Source organism: Epargyreus clarus, unplaced genomic scaffold, assembly GCF_041222505.1.
Source record: "Epargyreus clarus isolate Ecla_fem2 unplaced genomic scaffold, WU_Ecla_fem_2.2 ptg000019l, whole genome shotgun sequence".
Taxonomy (NCBI): Eukaryota; Metazoa; Arthropoda; class Insecta; order Lepidoptera; family Hesperiidae; genus Epargyreus; species Epargyreus clarus.
In genome coordinates this window covers 2,881,363-2,902,907 of record NW_027332227.1, presented here as the reverse complement: position 1 = coordinate 2,902,907, position 21,545 = coordinate 2,881,363, and the positions used below count along the sequence as shown (strand labels likewise).

General features: G+C 35.9%; 1 protein-coding gene across 1 annotated transcript; it reads right to left on the bottom strand.

Moving 5' to 3' along the window:
- Nucleotides 1-10,550: 10,550 nt before the first annotated feature.
- LOC140750279 (uncharacterized) lies at nt 10,551-21,531 on the bottom strand. The gene is made up of 9 exons (XM_073083724.1): nt 21,508-21,531; nt 20,730-20,849; nt 20,127-20,252; nt 19,104-19,211; nt 13,134-13,176; nt 12,796-12,911; nt 11,895-12,002; nt 11,181-11,281; nt 10,551-10,760 (listed from the first exon to the last, which is right to left on the bottom strand). The coding sequence occupies exons 1-9, from the start codon at nt 21,529-21,531 to the stop codon at nt 10,589-10,591; spliced, it is 918 nt and encodes a 305-aa protein (XP_072939825.1). The 3' UTR covers nt 10,551-10,588.
- Nucleotides 21,532-21,545: the final 14 nt, after the last annotated feature.

The window sequence follows — 21,545 nt, the reverse complement described above, 5'->3', positions numbered from 1 at the left end:
TCATATTTTTTTGATGACCCTTTTTTTCACCGACCACTGCTTATGATTTAATTTTGAGGTAGAGATCACTGAAGTCACGACATTTGAGTAGGATACAAATGTAGTAGTACCCTTCTAAATCAATTGTACTTAATTACATCAATTGAACTTCTATAATACCTATATAGAACAATTGACTAAAACATAGCATGTATATATTTTAGAACGGGTGGCAACCGTAACCGGTAACACACTCGTTGAACGGAATTTAAAACGATTAGAATGACCATTATTATTCAATTAAGTTTCTAATGATATCAAATTGAGTCTTTGTATTGTCATCTGATAAGAATCAGGTCCCATTTATATCACAGACATTGAACGTGTCATGTCAGATAAAACATATTGTATCAATAAGCACAGGGAGGTTACTACCAGGAAATTAGGAAATTTAACTTTTTAAGCAAATTATGACAATTTCCGTTGGTTTTATACAATGGATAAGCGAAAAATTAATAAGGGTTTAAGTTTGTTCAACTGTTTTAAGGAGGAAATAAAACTTTCCTGAACTGTGATGGTTTTAAAAGATGGTGGTAGGCCCCCAGGGTGCGTTACCAAATTTCTAGAAAACTGTACGCACGGCCTCATGCCTGGCATAAATACTACGATGCACTGGCGAGGCCTACCTGTACAGGTATGCCTGCGCAGGTACACCGGACTATGTGTGGGAATAGTCCTGTGCAGTTTTTGAACCTGTGCAGGCGACCGGTGCAAGATCGAAAATCAATTCTTTCTTGTGACATTGCTACAGAACTGTATATAGTACAATACACCGGAACGTTCCCATACTTCCCATACACGCTAGCAACCTGTGGTTGATAGCGTGTATGGGATATTTGTTTGCGTATTTTCCACATATTTCCAATCAGTTCTGATACAATCCGCTAGGGGCGCTGATTGGATATGTATGGGTAAATACGTAAACAAATACCAAAACAGTCATTTTTGTAAAAACGTAAAAGCTCATACTAAGGGTACTGAATATATTGAATTTGATTACTATCATGTCTTTAGTGACCCTTGCAAGAATTAGTCCTCTAGAGAGCCACAAAGGACCAATTAATATATGTACATAGGCTGATAAGAATGCATCACACTCATTTGCGTCACCCAGTAGGTAAGAAAAAATGTCGGTCAAGCGCCTGTTAGAATAAAAATTACAAACACATGTACAGTCAGCTTCAAAAGTAAAGGAGCAGATTAAGATTTCACAACACATGTTTATACACTCAAGCGCTCATAAGTAGCTAAACACAATTAGCACCAAAATTAGATGAATTTGGTAGTGTTAAAAGTAGCTGAACGGTATCATATCATATTATTGGTGTTCAGCTACTTTTGACGCATATATTTATATAATTATGATGTTAGGATAGTTCCACTTGTCCCTGTAGTACCGGGACTAGAATAGGGCTACGGTATCCCCTGCTTGTCGTAGGAGGCGACTAAAAGGGGGCTTCCGGGGTTGCGGGCGGCAAGAGTGGGAACTCGAATCGTCCAGCAAGCTACCCCGGGAAGGACGGCGGTATGTGTGGTCGCATACCATCGTAAACACTGCATGGTGTGGGAGGAGCGAAAACTACTCCCCCAGGATAGAGCCCGATCGGGGCATAGCGCTTGGAGGGCTCCGGTTGTGTTCCGTTGGAGATCCCGGAGTTCTCCAACAAGCGTTGAGAACGGCCACCGGCGGGGTTTTAGTGCGGTACAAATCCCACATAACCCGGCGTCGCTCCCACGTCGTCAGGTACCTTTTGACGGTTTCCCCCTCGTAAACAAAAAAAAAAGAATAGTTCAGCTACTTATGAACGTCTAGGTGTACCTATAGGTTTTTTTTTTAATTTTGATCTGCTCAACTAATACTGAAGCCGACTGTACATCAGAATATTATTAAAGCTTTGTGGTTAACCGCGACGTATTAGTAAACAGACATAAGTGTAACCTACTATGACTGGTCGATTTTCGCTTCATTTCTGATAGTAAAATTAATTACTATGATTTTTAGGGTTCTGTACACAAAGGATAATAATGGAACTCTAAGACTCCGATGTCTGTCCATCTGTCCGTCTGTAGTGCTCTATCTCCTAAACCGTAATTGCCGGACCCTTGAAATTTTTATGGTGTATGTATAAGGGTGGCCGCTATAACACCAAATACTAAAAATATAAAATGGTGGTCGCCATACAAGAAACCGCCATTTTTCGACGTTCTTCGCTTTATCTATTGAACCGTAATAGATAGACAGTTCAAATTATCACAATGCATTTATTTCAATGGATGCTATAATAATACTAAAAAAAAAATATGAACATTTTGGTGGTACGGAACCTGCCGTGTCCGAGTTCGACTTGCACTTGGCCAATAGACTAGTAAGCCTACATTTATTCATCATCTGATACTAAGTGGCAAATGGCGGACGTACATTTATAATCCACTCCAGATAGGATTAAAGCATTACCTGAATGGATCACATTGTTTTATAATATAAGAGTAACAGACGAGGGTTTTTTATAATGTGGGAGAAGCAGATGAGCACCAATCCACCTGATGGTAAGTGGTTACTGCCGCCCATGGACATCGTAATCAAACCCAGGTAGGATTATATATTCCTACCTGAGGTCGGCCACAGATGCGCCGCTACCCCTGAGGACTAAGTTGGAACGCCGCGAAAGAGTATGTCTCCCTTACCACACCCTTCAAACCAGAACACAGCAGCGCTTAACACAGCTGTTATGAGGCAGAAATAAGTGTGTCGATGGTGCCGCCGGAGTCGAACCACATAGGGTCCTACCACCTTCGAAGTAGGTTCGTAGGTTTGTCGAGTGTGCAGTATACCTGATGGTAAGTGGTCACTGCCGCCCATGGATATCTTGAATCAAATTCATTGAGAACAGGAACTCTAGCTGAATCTAGTCACAGTCGGTTTTTGCGTTCACAACGCAAAAAATGCTTCACGCTTCAAATAAGTGTGACGGTGGTACCTCCCCGGTGGAACAATACAACATATTGTGTATAATGCAGAGTAATTGACGCAGTAATAACTAAAGTAATAAATGAACTACTTGTCTAGAAAAAAATAGCAAAAAAATGTAGAGCTATTGGTCCATCACAAAATTAAAAAAAAACAAAAGGAACTAATTTTTATACCAAATTTGGAATTGACACAAAGATCAATTTATTTTCTGATTAACCTTAACCAATCAAATGGTAGGAATGGTAGGTTACGATGGATTAACCAATTAAAAATGGTAGGAATCTCCGACGACTATGTTGATATGTTGCTATCCTCACGATGTTTTCCTTCACCGTTTAAGCAAGTCATAATAAATTTCTAATACGCACATTACGTTGAAAAATCATAGGTCCCTGCTTCGGATCCTTCGATCAAGATGCAAAGCTTCTTAACAAAATGTAGTTATAAAATAAAAAAACAAAATGGAGTCGACAGGATGAATATATTATGTAAACCTTCACAATACTATAAATATGAGTATGGTATGATATGGTCTGAGGCAATATTTTAGTACTAATAGGATCAAATTTCATTTTAATATACTGTTGACCTATGATATCATATTTATAATTAGATTAGAAAATAACACAACATAATTAATTATTAAAAAAAACCTTTTTATGTTCTAATCAGACTCAGTTGATATAATATCACGTTATTAGTAATCATACTCATATTTATTAATTAAAACGTAAACATTAGGTACATAGTTATGGAAACTACAGAACCCTCTGCCTTAGATTAGCTATAATTACATATGTATAAGCCTATGGCGACAGCCTAGATAAGATTAGCCAAGTCAGCGGTCTGGGCCACCGCATGAGACCACCGTGTAACGTTGCAAAGTCAGCGGTCTGGGCCACCGGATGAGCCCACCATGTAATTTTGAACTTAGTCATTAAACCAGCCTCCAAATCGGCAGTACGTCTTTTATTTTAAAGATCCCAGTAAAAATCCTGAGATAGTTATAATTAAATACGGTTTACACGCTCAAACCAAAAGTGGCGCAGCCGGTAGGATTTTCTCGTGGAAATCCTTAATAAACGTATTTTCGGACGTCAAAATTCGTAAGAAAAAGTAAGCGTTAAATGAAGGAATAGTGAGAAAATCCGACGAACCAAATAAATATTCTTTTGTGTCGTGAAGTGTAAAAACCATCGAGTATGGGATTCGGAAGCGGTCGGTGAGTACAACTTTTCGCCAATCCTTTGTTCCAACATTCCTCCTATATTTTTCAGTAATTTAAAATTAAATGTTATATTTGAGATCAAACCTTGCTCATGTAACAGTGTTTTAATAAAATAAGTCTGTATGAAATTATGATATTGTATTATCGAGATTTAATTCTTAGAATAAGACACAGAGTAGAAAATGTCAGAGAGTTTACGTTTTAAAATTTATTATCGCAATTTTTAATTGTTTAAAATAAATAATAAAAATTACTATCATATAAAACTCTATGATAATTGTAGAAGACTAATTTTAAAATATTCTTTACTCTTTTTGCAAATATTTCGTTTTTTTACTTTTATAAAACTTTTACAAAATTTTATTTTATTAATTTAGATTTTATTAATTGTGCTTCAATTGTGTGTTTTATTGTTTTATATATGTGTGTGAAATTCAATTGTTAATCCAATTTCAATTCAAGTGAAGTTGCTACCTCTAAATAGTTTACTACTCTATCATTATGACTACGACTATCGAACAAATACCAAAAGAAATTTTAGATTTAATTCCGCTATATAATGGTGATAAAAGACAGTTAAACCTTTATTTGCGAAAGTGTCAATATGTGATTGATCGGTTTAAAGGAAATGCAGAACAAAATCTTTATGTTTTTAATGCTATAACGAGTAGACTAAGAGAGGATGCAGCTGCGCTTTTATCAGAACGCGAAGATATTGTTACATGGTCCGCGTTAAAAGAAGTGCTGATTCAACATTTTGGAGACCCGCGTAGTGAAGCGTGTATTAATATCGAATTAGAATCTTTAAAAATTAAATCTGGTGAAAGTTTTTTAGACTTTTCTAACAGAATTCAAGGTGTTCGTTCGTTATTAATGTCAAAAGTGAATACAATTAATGATCAGGAGTTAAAACGCGCTAAATTAGTTATTTACAACAATACGGCTTTGAATGTATTTTTATACAACCTTCCTGAAAATATGGTGCGTATCGTGAGGCTCAAATCGCCCACAACCCTAGAAGCAGCCTTAAGCATTGTCCTTGAAGAAGTTAATTTCTTAGAACAATATAATACACGTAATCGCATTCATGGTAGTAACCAAATTTTGGAATCCGGTTCAAGGTCATCGGTACGCTATCCAAATGGAAAACAACCGTTTTTACCTTTTCAGTATAAATTTAATTTTAGTAATCCCCAAGATGCACAAAAATGGGTACCTCGAGTTATGAACCAAGGTCAAGTGCCACAACCTGTATTCGGGTATCGACCTCAAAAGGGCTTACCGTTAGGTTATAGACCACCTCAACCATTTGGTTATAGACAACCGCAACAATTTGGTTATAAGCCACCTCAACAATTTGGTTATAAGCCACCTTTGCAGTTCGGATATAAGCCACCGCAACAATTTGGCTATAGACCACCTTTACAGGTTGGTTATAAGCCACCGCAACAATTAGGGTACAAGCCACTACAACAAGTTCAATCGAATACCCCTGTGGTATTAGAACCCCAAAACCAAGATGTATCTATGAGGACGGCCCCTTCGAAGCCTCCGATAATTTTCCTCTTAAGGTCGGAGGAGTTATGGAAACTACAGAACCCTCTGCCTTAGATTAGCTATAATTACATATGTATAAGCCTATGGCGACAGCCTAGATAAGATTAGCCAAGTCAGCGGTCTGGGCCACCGCATGAGACCACCGTGTAACGTTGCAAAGTCAGCGGTCTGGGCCACCGGATGAGCCCACCATGTAATTTTGAACTTAGTCATTAAACCAGCCTCCAAATCGGCAGTACGTCTTTTATTTTAAAGATCCCAGTAAAAATCCTGAGATAGTTATAATTAAATACGGTTTACACGCTCAAACCAAAAGTACATTGTTAAAATGATAACAAATCATTAAACTCAGTTATAATAACTAACAAGTTTTTTATACTTTGTCGTGAAAAATAAAATATTTTATGCATTCAAATAAATTTTGTCTGAGCTAACGATGAATTTTCTTTGATTTATTTATTTTAAATTACAAATTATACAAAATAAAATCTCGCACACGGAGAGTTCAAAATTTTCATGTTTTTTAGTTATAGTATTTATTGATATAATGGCCTTAGACATACTCTGTAAAAGTTTCAAGTAACTATCTATTACGATTTAGAAGATAGAGCCCTTTGACAGACGGACACATAACAGAGGCTTAGTAATACGGTTCCGTTTGTACCCTTTGGGTACGGAACCCTATGAAATACTAATTCTAATATTAATTATAACTAAATGTGCATATATTCAATCACATAATAATAAATAAACATAAAAATATTATAAATTCAAAAAGCCATCTAAAATAAATAGCCGTAACTTAATATAATAAATTAAGATTGTGTTACAACGGCCCAAGAAACTTCATTACACGCTTTGATAAGGAAAATCAAAGATTACACGCTATAAATACACTCCAATCTATTTATTAGCTTGGGCTATATGTATGTATGTATGTATTTATGTATGTAACTGAATCTTTGAACTCGATTTTTACCCACTTTGAAAGGTCCGATCAATTTAAAATTTTGAACAATTATCAACAACCGATGACAATACACGATTTTAATTTTCGAATTTTCTCCCATTCTCCTCATCAGAATCGTCAGGAATGAGGATTAACGATTTAGCGTGGTTTTTAGTTTTTAAACTATAATTATTCGAAGTGCAATTAAAGAAGTAAGTATAGGTAAGGTTAATTTATATCTACAGGTATTACTTAAGCATGTGGTGTCAGACAAATTCAGAGAAGGAAATAAGGTTTATTACTATTAAGCAAATTGCAATACTAAAAAAAATAAAACAAAACATATTTTTCTATATAATGATTTGACAGGCACTGCATGTTTCTGCGCGATTACGTTACGAAAGATATAAATACCTATATACCAAAAAAGAGTACCAAAATAACATTATTTTGTGCATTATTTTGTATCTAGGTAATAGAGCCCGCGTTTGACGTAGAACGCAATTTTGCAAAATGGAAGCCAAAAATTACCTACCTATTGGTACGAACTGGATAATTATGTTTGCTTTAAAAATGTTTAGGTGGTCTCTGTGTGTCGTCTCCGGTGGCACACCTATTTCTGCCTAATTACGACATTGATAACCGCTGCTTTATTCTGGTTTGAAAGGTGTGGTAAAGGAGATATATTTTTCCGAGGCATTCCAACTTAGGAATAGTGGCGCATATGTGATCAACCTCAGGTAGGATTACAATATTATCTGGGTTGATTACAGATGTCCATACTGCCGCCAGTAGCCACATACCTTCAGGATGCATGCTCGTATACTACTCCTATATTATAAAAATATAAAATATAAATAAACACAGTTTTATGCAGTAAAATCATAATTGAACAGCTATCATGCATTGTAGGTATTCACGAGGTTGTCGGGCCATCCATTAAATTGATAACATCATAATTGTAAGAAAAACGTGTGTCTCACACATAATAGGTATTAAACTTTGATTAGACCATTCAGTATTTATAAACTCACGTAGGTAATTGCATAGCGCCGCGGCGTATGTAGATCGTAAATGTGAAATAGTAATAGCTATATTATTTTGCTCAGTAGCTCATTTTTTTTAAACATAGCTAAGAACTACTTATAAATTATGTAAAATCAAATGTTGCGTTTTAAATATGATGTGTGATGGTGGTGTCTATGTGATGTAATAAAGCAATTAGTAGGAAACCTATGGATTCATAGGCGTACGATTGCTTGGAATGCCGCCAATTACGGGATAGGGAGAGGCTTATGTCTAGCGTGATGAATTATTTGGAGTACTATTCTAACTCGCATATATTCGGAGGGTATCGTACCACCATTTCTTTCTCTTTGTGATTTTTTTGTCTCTCTTCCTTCAACAGGTTCAACAGTTAATGCGAAAAATATAAAATAATAGTAGTTTCTTTTAAAGAGAGCCCCTTTTATTTTTTTAGTATGTTTGACAGACGGAGACGATGGAGGCGTTGTAATAAAGTGTTTTTACATTTTGGATACGGAACTCTTAACACAAGTACACAAGTAAAAGTACATAAGTGAAAGAATGGGCGGTCAGCCTTAGGCTAAAAACCTGCACAACTCTTTACCGGGGGGGCTAGGGCTCCGTATCAAATTTATTCATTTTTACAGAGTATGTACATAACTATAAGGGTTGCCGCTATAACCACAAATCCTAAAAATAAAATAATTATATTTTAAAAACTAAAAACCACGCTAAAAGTGCACAAGGAAAATCGTTGATCCTGATCCTGATTCCTGATGATCCTGATAACGTGAATGGGATAAAATTATTTAAATCGTGTATTGTCATCGGTTTTTGATAATTGTTAAAAATTCTACATTAATTGGACCGTTCAAAGTGGGTACAAATCGAGTACAATTCCGTTACATACATACATACAGGCCAAGCTAATAAAAGCGTGGTAATAACTTGTAATTATACAGTTCAAATTTTCACATAAAACCATGTGAACATTTTGGGTGGTACGGAACCCTCAGTGTGCGAGTTCGACTTGCGTTTGGCCAATTATTAGCGGAACACTTGCTTCAATTTCAAGCAGAAAGACAATAGTCTCGACACGAGCGCCTTACTTACCAGTTAAGCTTGGCAAGGCCGGTTAAGCGCAACGGAGTGAAAGTATGCGAAGTTTTTATTCTCGTGTTTATTTATATCAAGAACTTGTTTTACTCTCTCTCTTTGTTAGCCATATATACCATACCTATTCGATATATTTTAATACTACAGAATATGGAACATAAAAATTGAAACGGTGGTTATAGGGTTGCCATCCCCAACTGGTAAAATTAGGATTTGTATTTATATCATTGAATACATTTGTACATCGTGAATGCGATCACTGCAACAATTTTTTTTATAATATAGGAGTAGCAGACTAGCATACAGTCCACCTGAAGGTAAGTGGCTACTGCCGTCCATGGACATCTGTAATCAACCCCAGATAAGATTAGATTCTTGCCTGAGCTCGGGCTCGGATGCGCCGCTACCACGGAAGACTACACTGGAATGCTTCATACTTAAACGTATGATTCTCTTAACACACCCTTTAAACAGAACACTGCAGCATTGAACCCGGCCCTTATTAGGGAGAAATATATGTCTGAGTCGCACCACAGATAGTTTTACCACCTCTGATAGGTGGTGTTCAATAATCAACATCATATTAGGAATCCACGCAAACGAAATCGCCGACACAGCTCTTCTGGGTTATAATTTTCCATCTACATAGTTTGTATTCACGAAACTCAAACGGTAAGTACATCTTTTGTCGGAGTTAATTCACACGTTTTTCCCCGATTATTTGGGTTTTCCTCATTGTTACGAGTTACAATGTGATTGTATTAAAATTACTCAGCGTTCGGAAGAACATCGAGTACTGTCAAATAAATGTTTTTAAGGTGGTAGAACCCTATATGGTTTGACTCCGGCGGCACCACCGCTACACCCATTTCTCTCTTGATAACAGCAGTTATAAGAAAGAAAGAGAAATAATTTATTCGGCAAAATATACAATAAAACAACTAGCATAAGAAAAAAACAAAAAATATTATAACATTTTTAGCTGAAAAAGTGTTGCAGGTGACCGCAGTCACCTGCAACGCTGATATTCTGTGGAGCCTATAAGTGCTGTTATGTTATGGTTTGAAGGGTGTGGGGTATACACCTACCCTCATACATACATTTTTTACATATAAGAGTAGCAGACGAGCATGCAGTCCACCTGATGGTAAGTGGCTACTGCCGCCCATGGACATCTGTAATCAACCCCAGATAGGATTAGATATTAGTAACTGAGGTCAGGCACAGATGCGCCGCTACCCCTGAGGACTAAGCTGGAACGCCTCGGAAATGTCTATCTCCCTTACCACACCGTTATTGTTAAAGAAATAGATATTTTTGATTTTGGTTTTGACCCTTCAAAACGGAACACAGCAGCGCCTAACACTGCTGAATACATATTTTAACATTGATAACTACTTTTATTATTTCTCCGTACATTACACACAATACTTATAACCAATTTAAATATGCCGTATACACTGTACAGTACATAAATGTATAAACAATATTGCCACTCCACCTCTATATGTACTTATTTAGAACAAAAAATAAAAAAAAAACTTTTTTATTTATTTATCTTTAGACATAATTTCTTTTCTAACAAAACAATTGTCTTTTAAGTTAAATAAGACAAGTATATATTTCAACACAATTTTATTTTTATATCAACGCAACACATTGAAATTGATCCTTCGAGCGGGATAACTACTTTATGTTAGTATCACATGACTCTGGCGACACAGGAACAGCAACTGGGCAGTGGCAACGATGCTTTAACAACTTCGTTTTTATCGTTCACCGTCTCCATTTCACGCATTACGTACTTCTGGACACAACGCGACGAGTAGCCGCTTTGGAGAGTCATTATACCCGAGCAAGATTCATCTGACTTACTGTTGAAGTGAAATTAATTTATTAATCTTGAAGAACCCTTCGTGGTTTGACGCCGGAGACCGCCGCCTTATCTATTACACCTTATTATCATCATCATTATTAAAATACTTTTGAAGTGAAAACTTGTAGTCGGTAAAAATGTTAATATCGCGTCAGGACACGTAAACGAGGATGCAGCCCAGCTGATCGCAAGTGGCTACTGCCGAACATGAACATCTATAATTATTCTCAGATACAATTAGAGACCTATCTGACGTTGGTCACAGATCCGTTGCTACTCTTAAGAACTAAATTGGATTGCCTCGATTAAATATGTTTCCTTTATCACATGTTTAAAGTAGAACACAGCAGTGCCTAACACTGCTGTTATTAATATAATAATAAGGTTCACTGAATTTATAATATCAATACGCACTTACCTGCAAATTTCAACGCGAAACTTTTGTACTGGATTTTGATTTGTATTCAGTACCCTATGCCAGTTGTCATTATTATCCCGGACCATTTGTGGGGCATGGAGCTGTAAACAGAACCATGGTACTTCAAATTGCCTACAAAGGCAGGTTATTGATGTTATTCAATGATAGCCAGGACCGAGAGTTTTTTTTTTATATAATTAATACAGAAGTACACGCATGCAGCATGCAGTCCACATTATGGTGAGTGGCTACTGCCACTCATGGACGTCTGTAATCAACCCCAGATGGATTAGATATTCCTACCTAAGAGGTAGCCGCTACAGATGCGCTACCCCTGAGGACTAAGCTCGCACTAAGCAAGGAACACCTCGGAAAGACATGTTTCCCTTACCACACGCTTCAAACCAGAACACAGCAGCGCTTTACACTGCTGTTATTAGGCAGAAGTAGGTGTGGCGGTGGCTCCGCCAGAGTCTCATAAAGGACACTAACCATCTTTTTTTTATAGTTTAACGGAGTTTAACCTAACGATTAGGTAGACGTTCTACCTGATGGAAAGTAGTCAACGCCGCCTATGGACATTTGCAACACCAGAGGAGTCGCCAATGCATCGCCGGCTTTGTATGAGAGCTCTTTTTGCACCTTTTTTGAAGAGCCTCACCTTTATTTTATTTACGATAATTTAGTGGTAAAGTAATCTTGGCATGTGCATACCCTCACGGTTGAATCGCATAGCTCCATATTGTCCTCGTCGGCACCTTTTCTTCTTGAAGCCGTAGGTGGCAGTACATCACTGGTAAAATGCTGATTCTTGCTCAGTAACTGTAAAAAGCCAGAAGAATTGATTCCGTACACTATCAACATCACTTGAAAAGTTTAATTCGTTTAACTTTTGCCAGCGACCTCGTACGCATAAATTGAAACACAATATAAGTAATACAAATTTAAATCCCTATTTATTTTCTTATGGTCCATTTGCTGAAAACGGTGAAAAAGATGTATTACTTATTACTGCTTACCAGAAAACCATATGCTAAGGAAGTTTTATAGCGCTTGCTTCAAAATTTACGGATTGCGAAGTAACTTCTTGAGGGTACAATATCAAAATATCTTTCTTAAGTGATTGCCTGTTCTATTAAAGGAATAATATAAAGTCAGCCATTTTGGCTCTGCTCAATTAATCAGTCAGTCAGGACAAGTATTTATGTAATGTATGTATGTATAATGTATGTATGTAAAAAAATTATGAAAATCCACTATTGGGATAGAATCTTTATGATTCAACATCCTATCCCAATAGTAATCTTCGCCTTAACTTTTTTATAATATAGGAGTAGCACACGAAGCTTGCGATCCACCTGATGGTAAGTGGCTACTGCCGCCCATGTACATCTGTAATTAACCCCAGATAGGATTACATATTTCTACCTGAGGTCGGCCACAGATGCACCGCTACCCCTGAGGACTAAGCTGGAACGCCTCGGTAAAGTATGTGTCCCTTACTACACTCTTCAAACCAGAACACAGCAGCGCTTAACATTGTTGTTATGAGGCAGAAATTCGAACCAAAAAGGGTTCTACCACCTTCTTAATTAATAAATACCTATACACTTACATCTTCTATTATCTTATTGACAGCATCTTCCTGATCTTTAGGAGCCTGTTCACAAATTCCAATTTCCTTACACTCATCCGGAATATCTAAACTGTCTTCCTGTCTTCTAAATCGACCTGTAAACAGCCAGATGATATAGAAAAAAGAAAGAATGAAAGAACGAAAGAAATTCCGATAATTGCAACACATAATTAAAATATTGATACCACAATGCCACCGCCAAGTTTTGGAGACACTGGCGCGGATATAATACTTATTATTGTGTTGGCACTAGACAAAAGGAAATAAATGCGCTGCAGATGCATACATCTGACAGACGTTGGTGATTTTATACGAACCTGACTCTCCTTTTATATCAGAGCTTCGGACTAACACTTGAAACTGAAAACGAAAATTATGATCATCATTGTCAACTCATTAGTGTCTCGGTGGAAGGGTTTTGGCTATAGTCTTACCGACTTCACAATGACTTGACAAATATTTTAAAACACTTGAGAACTTTTTTTCTAAAGAACTCTGAGATTTACTCATTTTTTTTTTCTTTCACCGTTTATGAGCGTGATAATCAGTTTTAAGACGAATAAAATTTGAAATATCGGCGCCATGTCTGGAATTCAAATTTTGGACCACCCGATAAAAAAGCCGTGTTTCTAATCATGAGTCTATCAGTTCTTTTTTAAATGAAACGACGTTGATAGGCAAAACATTGGACAGGTTGATTTTTAATAACGAGTTAAATTAACGAAAACTGAGACTAAACTCAGGATGTGAAGTTATGTCTCACACAAGTGGAGCAAAAGAAAGGATTTTGTTTTTTTTTTCTTTCAAGGGTGGTATTCCACTCGTCTAATATCTTTGTCCAATGTACAGTACATTTGATCACATACCTAAATTTGATTAATTCATCTAATTTACTAGTAACACCGATATTTGATCAAAGATTTTTCCAGCTAGAAACAATCGCCAATAACGGTTGCTTCACTTTCTTCCATTTTCTCAACTACGCAAATTGTAAAAAATCTTGGACAAAGATACTCATATTAGACAAGTGGAATGGGCATCTGTCAAAGAAATTTGTTCAAATGTTGGACATTGAAATTGGACAAAAATATTTAATGAGTGGAATGCCACCCTAAGGTACGTAAACCACAGCGGACTAACTAGCGGATAACTTTATATGCGTCTTACCAACAGTACATAAAATACGCAATGATATATTCCAGCCATGATAGGACTATTCACAGATTTGATTAGAAAAACATTATCAACAGCTGTTACAGCTCATTTTATTCTTCTGATTATACGACCTTCGCGCGTTATCCCCCATGACTATCCCAAATTGATTTATTACTAAATTTTAAGGCAATATACTTATTAGTAACAGAGTAAGTTAACACATTTTTGATGTGTGAAAAATGTATTTGAACGAGGCACAACCGTTATATTAGGCGATTTTTAGTTACGTTTGGTATATTTAAATATTTGTATATCGCTTCTTTGCAAAAATAATGGCACAAGTAAAAAAGGTAATTTTCTAGGAGAGCCAGTTTAAAATTAAATCATGTTTTTGTTTCGAAATCTTTGATTTAAATGAGAATTAAAATAAAATTATAAGTAGTTATGTAGGTATATAACCACAGTACTGTTAGGACACATAAAATAGGAAATATTTGGGATTAAATTGTAGTTTTAACAGCAAAATGAATTTTGAGTTGTGCCATTCTTCTTGCAAAGAAGCGATATGTACCTATATACATGTATATATTATACATAATATATAAATATACAGGGTATCCCGCAAGTACCACGACAAACTTGGGGAGAAAATAAATTAGGGGCAGATCTCTCAGAAAAAATACCTTAAGAAATGTGTCACCGTCTTTGAACTATCAATTGTTTTATTTTTTTTTAATTCAGCCCACCAGTGCAGTGTTTATTTTGTCTGTAAAATATTATCAGATGATGGTCATGGCAGACCATACTACCAACTATCTGATAGTATATTACAAAAAATATAAAGACATCATCCCCAAATTTGTACGCGCAGTTAACGAAAGGAGATAAAGAGGGCTGGATTAAAAAAAATATAAAACAAACGATAGTTTTTTTTTCTGAGATATTCTCACAAAGTTTGGCGTGGTACATATAAGGCATCCTGTATACAATATATACATATAATTTAAGTAGATGGAGCTAAAATAAATATTACATGCATACAGTGAAAAATAATTTTCCGGTAACAAACATAAAATTATTTATCATGCTAATTTTAAGAGAAATAAATCTTTGATTCGCTTATTTGAAAATAGCGCGAAGATAAATATTGTTAGGGATATAATATTTTGTAAATAAGGATAAATTATAATATATGGGTATTATAATATATAGGCAGTGATAGCCTAGTAGTTAAGAAACTCGGCCTCTCAATCAAGCGGACCGAGGTTCGAATCCCAAGGATGCACCTCTGATTTTTCGTAATTATATACGAATTAGAAATTAATTATCACTTCCTAAAACGGTGATGGAAAAGATCGTGAGGAAACCTCGAGGAAAGGAGATTTAGGAAAAAAACATAAAGGTATGTGAAGTCTACCAATACGCACATCGCCAGCGCGGTGGACTATGGCCTAATCCTTCTGCTGCTCCACTCTGGGCACGGGTCTCCTCTCAGAATGTGATCCTTCTCATTTAGGCCATAGTCCACCGCGCTAGGCAAGTGCGAATTGGTAGACTTCACATACCTTTGAGACGTTTTTTTTGTGATAATTTATTTCTAATACGCACATAATTTCGAAAAGTCAGATCACTTGGATCTTACATGTGTAAATAGTTGCATAAGAATGACTGGCTCTCGTGACCCACGTTTGTTTATTTTTCATTTTTTACACTTAGGATAAAAAATCCCGTAATTATTACTTACAAACTACTTTGCAGGTAAGTGATCACTACCGCTTAGTGACCTCATGTTTTTGTTGACTTCGAAACCATCAAAGACTGAATGTTACGGACTAAGACAGCCCCGGTGACCGTCCTCTCCAGGATCTTCAAAGGAACGCATCCGGAGTCCTAATTTTATTTATTTATTTATTTATTCTTTATGAACCTTACAGAAATGTAAAGGCACAAAGGCGGACTTAATGCTATATAGCATTCTCTGCCAGTCAACCTTCGGGTAGTGAGAAAGACAACGATGGCGGCATAAAGATAATATATATATATATATATATATATATATATATACAGGGTGTCCCGTAAGTACCACGACAAACTTGGGGAGAACATAGGTGAGGGTATGACCTCTCTGGGAAAAAAAAATTACCTTAGTAAAAGTGTCACCGTTTTTGCACTATCAATTGTTTTAGATTTTTTGAGAAATTCAGCCCTCTTCAACTTCTTTCGTTAACTGCGTGTACAAATTTGGTGATGCAGTGTTTATTTTTTCTGTTTAATACTATCAGATAGTTGGTCTATCATATTGAAATGTAAATTGGTTAAAAGATGTCAAGGAACCATGAAAAAAATTGGGACATTTTTAGATTTTAATTTTTTTACTATTTTTCCCTCAGCTTTGACTCGTCGCGGTGAAAAAAAAATGTACTGGACTATAAGTGTACATTGCGCAAAAAAATATGTCCAGTTAATAGAGATTTCGAAAAGGTACGACACTTACTATTTAAAGGCGAAGAAAAAAAGTTAAGGCCGTTTTTGCATAAAAGGGACTGAAACCAACTAAAACGTAATAATCGAGTTTTCATTTAAATTACGGTTTCTACCGACTCACAACGTGTCAGGCAGTACTAAATCACATTATTTCCTAGTAACACACTTAAAAATATCATTTTTAATTTGTAAAAAAACAATTAAGTAACTAACTAACAAACAAAGTAATACAATTTATTAAGTCAATTTTTACCTACTTTGAAGTGTCATTTCGGAGTGAAACTTCGTACATGTATGTAATTTGAATGACAATATCATAATTTGACATCTTGGAACAGATCTGATGATGGAGCCAGCAGGTGCATGGTTCATTTCTTAGTAAATCCCTCGAGTTTGGGCTAAATTGGTAAGAGATCTACCATCCATATCCTGGCTCCATCATCAGATCTGTTCCAAGATGTCAAATTATGATATTGTCATTCAAATTACATACATGTACGAAGTTTCACTTCGAAATGACACTTCAAAGTAGGTAAAAATTGACTTAATAAATTGTATTACTTTGTTTGTTAGTTAGTTACTTAATTGTTTTTTTACAAATTAAAAATGATATTTTTAAGTGTGTTACTAGGAAATAATGTGATTTAGTACTGCCTGACACGTTGTGAGTCGGTAGAAACCGTAATTTAAATGAAAACTCGATTATTACGTTTTAGTTGGTTTCAGTCCCTTTCATGCAAAAACGGCCTTAACTTTTTTTCTTCGCCTTTAAATAGTAAGTGTCGTACCTTTTCGAATTCTCTATTAACTGTACATATTTTTTTGCGCAATGTACACTTATAGTCCAGTACATTTTTTTTTTCACCAGGACGAGTCAAAGTTGAGGGAAAAATAGTAAAAAAATTAAAATCTAAAAATGTCCCAATTTTTTTCATGGTTCCTTGACATCTTTTAACCAATTTACATTTCAATATGATAGACCAACTATCTGATAGTATTAAACAGAAAAAATAAACACTGCATCACCAAATTTGTACACGCAGTTAACGAAAGAAGATGAAGAGGGCTGAATTTCTCAAAAAATCTAAAACAATTGATAGTGCAAAAACGGTGACACTTTTACTAAGGTAATTTTTTTTTCCCAGAGAGGTCATACCCTCACCTATGTTCTCCCCAAGTTTGTCGTGGTACTTACGGGACACCCTGTATATATATAAATATACAATGTATACACATAAATATAATACAATATACAAAATATATGCAATATAAATACATACTATATAATATATACATCCGTAAATAAAGAGAAAATGCTAATTAATAATTGTGCGTGGCTAAGTAATCATGACCCTCGCCGCACCGTCTGGTATGCACGACGTTATCTGACCACATATACTGTCTTTTAAGAGTTCAATAAGACAACAATATACTTTAACACAATTTTATTTTCATTTTGACGCAATACATTAAAATTGATCTTCCGCGCCGAATATCGACTATGTCATAGTATCACACAACTTTGGCAACACAGGAACAGCAACTGGGCAGTGGCAACGATATTTTAACAACTTCGTATTTGTCATTCACAATCTGCATTTGACGCATTATGTGCTTCTGGACACAACGCGCCGAGTAGCCGCTTTCGAAAAATATTATATTCGAGCAAGACTCATTAGGTTTGCTGTTGAAGAATAATTAAGATACAATCAAATTAAACCTACATAAAAGCCCTATTTCTGGTTGGTCACAGGTATAAAAAAAACATAACTATGGAAACACAGAGATAAATACACAAACAACCAGACCTAGAAGCAGTTACCTAAATTTATCATTAAGACATCTGTGTGGCCGAGATCGATCCTGGGATCATCTGCGTGTCAAGCCGGTATGGTGACCGCTCCGCTACGCGAGTCGGAACTTTACCACACCCTTAACAACACAGCAGTACTTGACACTGCTGTTACTAAGTAGAAATAATTAGATTCTATTGTTTTTAAAATGATTAACAGAATTGATCTTATCAAACTCACCTACAAAGTTCAATGCGAAACTTTTGTACTTTATGCTGATCTGTATTAACTATCCTATGCCATTTTCTATTATAATCCCGTACCATTTGTGGAGCGAAGAGCTGAAAATAGAACTTTTTAATTTGTGTCGCAAAAATAACATTAGGTTAGTGGTCATAGGAAAGGAAAGACATAAAAGTGTTATTCAAAAAAATATTTATTTACGTATCATGATCGGCAGACATCTGAAAAGAATGATTTTGTCTGCTACGTTCTGTGTCTGACACGTTCGGTGTCTGGTGATAGAAACAGGATCAAATAGTCTAAAAGTATGTGGATTAGCAAAAAACTATTTTAATTTATTGGTACAGAAATATCATCATCATCATCATCATCAAGCCATTATCTCACTGCTGGGCACAGGTCTCCTCTCACAATGAGAAAGATAAGGCCATAGTCCACCGCGCTGTGCGAGTGCGACAAGTGGGAATTGGTAGACTTCACATACCTTTAAAAAATCACCTTACCTAGAATTCGAACCTCGGACCTCTCGATCAAGAGGCCGAATTTCTTAATATTTAGGCTATCACTGCTTAAACATTAGGGTTTACTGGTAAAGAAATATCCAAGTCATACCTTCTCCCTTGAAACACATAGCTCTATATTGTCCTCCACAGGGTTTAGTCTCGGTGAATTATTAGGTACCAATTCATCACTTTGTAACGTTGTATTATTTTTTAGTAACTGTAAAAAAACAGAAGAATTATGATTGTGTACATTTCATTACTAATCCATTCTAAAAAGTTCACTTTATTTTTCAATTTCATTACCAATCTCTTTTGAAAAGTCCACTTTATTTTTATTTAGCTCTTGCCAGAAATCTCGTACGCATAAACCGTAATATCTTACATATAAAATTCTCGTGTCACAATGTTAGTTACCGTACTCCTCCGAAACGGCTTTACCAATTTTCACCAAATTCTATACGCATATGCAGTGAGAATCGGCTACTCTCTATTTTTCATAGCCCTAAGTGATAAGGATTGTTCACCCTTAACATTTAAAAACGGGTCAGCTAGTAATTTAATATAAATTTCAATCCATATACATTATAAACTATATCATTGTTTCAATCCCTATTTTATCCGCTGACATGGATGACATCTTGACTTTTCAGTTTGCCGTATTATGAAGTTTCGATCAGGACACGTGATCCTGACTCGTCAGGATGAGTTGATGAGTAAAAAATGTTAAACTCTCGAGTTTAACATTTTTTACTCATCATAAAAAGGCAACAACGCCGCTAAATAAGTTTTCACTTCAAAAATATGAACATAGAAGGTGGTGGTAGAACCCTTTGTGGTTCGACTCCGGCGACACCACCGCCACACCTATTTCTACCTAATAACAGCAGTGTTAGGCGCTGCTGTGTTCGGTTTTGAAGGGTGTGGTAAGGGAGACAGACGTTTCCGAGGCGTTCCAGCTTAGTCTGCTGGAACGCCTCGGCCGGCCTCAGACAGGAATATCTAATCCTATCTGGGGGTTGATTACAGATGTCTATGGGCAGCAGTAGCCACTTACCATCAGGTGGACTGCATGCTCGTCTGCTACTCCTATATAATAAAAAAAATAATATACATAATAATAATATGTACTTACATCTTGTATTATCTTATTGACTACGTCTTGCTGATCTCTAGGGGCCTCTTCGCAGATTCCAGTTATGTCACACTCAACCGGGATTTGCCATCCTTCTATATCTAAGCTTTGGACTGACGCCTGAAACTGAAAATGAAAATTTCTTAGCAGAATTTTAATAAATAATACCACCAATAATCATACCTAAAGTTTACCGAGCGATGATCAAACCTTGATAATGTACAGTATGAAGAAATTGTCAAATCTCGTTTGGTAAGCAAAACATTGGATAGATACGTAACGGGGGTAAGTCTACAAGAACTATACCCTTAAGGTCCATTCACACAGACCGGCTCGGAGAGGAGAGCAGATTTTTATCACGTTGGAAACAGATTTTTGAGTAATTGTATTAGGGTTTATTTTTGCATGTGCACTTCTTTTATCATTAAGAGCCGATTTCACCAACACTTAATTTATACTAGAGTAGCTATCCCGGTATAACTTTACTCTGTCAATTTATTCCATGGTTAACTTCAATTTCGTTTCACCACGTTAGTCTAAGGATATTTTATTCTCGCATAGTGACTCTGTGACGTTGAACGAATGAATTGAACACATACTTACATCTTGTATTATCTGATTGACTGCGTCTTGCTGATCTCTAGGGGCCTCTTCGCAGATTCCAGTTATGTCACACTCAACCGGGATTTGCCTTTCTTCTACATTAAAGCCTCGGACTGACGCCTGTAATTAAAAATGAAAATTTCTTAGCAGAATTTTAATAAATAATAACACATCAATAATCATACCTAAAGTTTACCGAGCGATAATCAAACCTTGATAATGTACAGTATGGAGAAATTGTCTATTCTCGTTTGGTAAGAAAAACATTGGATAGATACATAACGGGCGTAAGTGGACAAGAACTGTACCCTTAGTATGAGTTTGTACGTTTTTTATAAAAAATACTGTTTTTCTATTTGTTTACGTATTTGCCCATACATTTCCAATCAGCGTCCCTAGCGGACAGTATCATTACTGATTGGAAATGTATGGGAATAATGTAAACAAAAACAGTCATGTTTGTAAAAACGTAAAAAATTCTTACTAACGGTACTGACTTAGAAGAAACTTAGGACCTGGCGTCACACAAGTGGAGCAAACGAGAGATCGTATAGTTTATTTGGCGTATGTACCACATAGTAATAAGTAGATAAATAAATAATCAAAGCGTAAATAACTTAAAATGCTTCTTACCAACAATACATAAAATACGCAATATATTCCGGCCATAACAGGACAATTCACTGCGTTGACACAATTAATATAAACTGTTGTTGTAAATCATTTTATAGTTTCTAATTATACGTCTTATCCTCCATGACTGAACAAATCGATTTACCGCCAATTTCCACGCAAAACACATATTAGTAACACATA

What these genes read in the sequence shown, in the direction of transcription:
- LOC140750279 (XM_073083724.1), bottom strand. Translation starts at nt 21,531, where the DNA reads ATGTGTTTTGCGTGGAAATTGGCG. An exon ending in TGATATAAAAGGAGAGTCAG is followed by an intron (nt 12,912 to 13,133) that starts GTTCGTATAAAA and finishes GGCTGTTTACAG; the next exon opens with GTCGATTTAGAAGACAGGAA. An exon ending in TTTCGCGTTGAAATTTGCAG is followed by an intron (nt 10,761 to 11,180) that starts GTAAGTGCGTAT and finishes TCACTTCAACAG; the next exon opens with TAAGTCAGATGAATCTTGCT.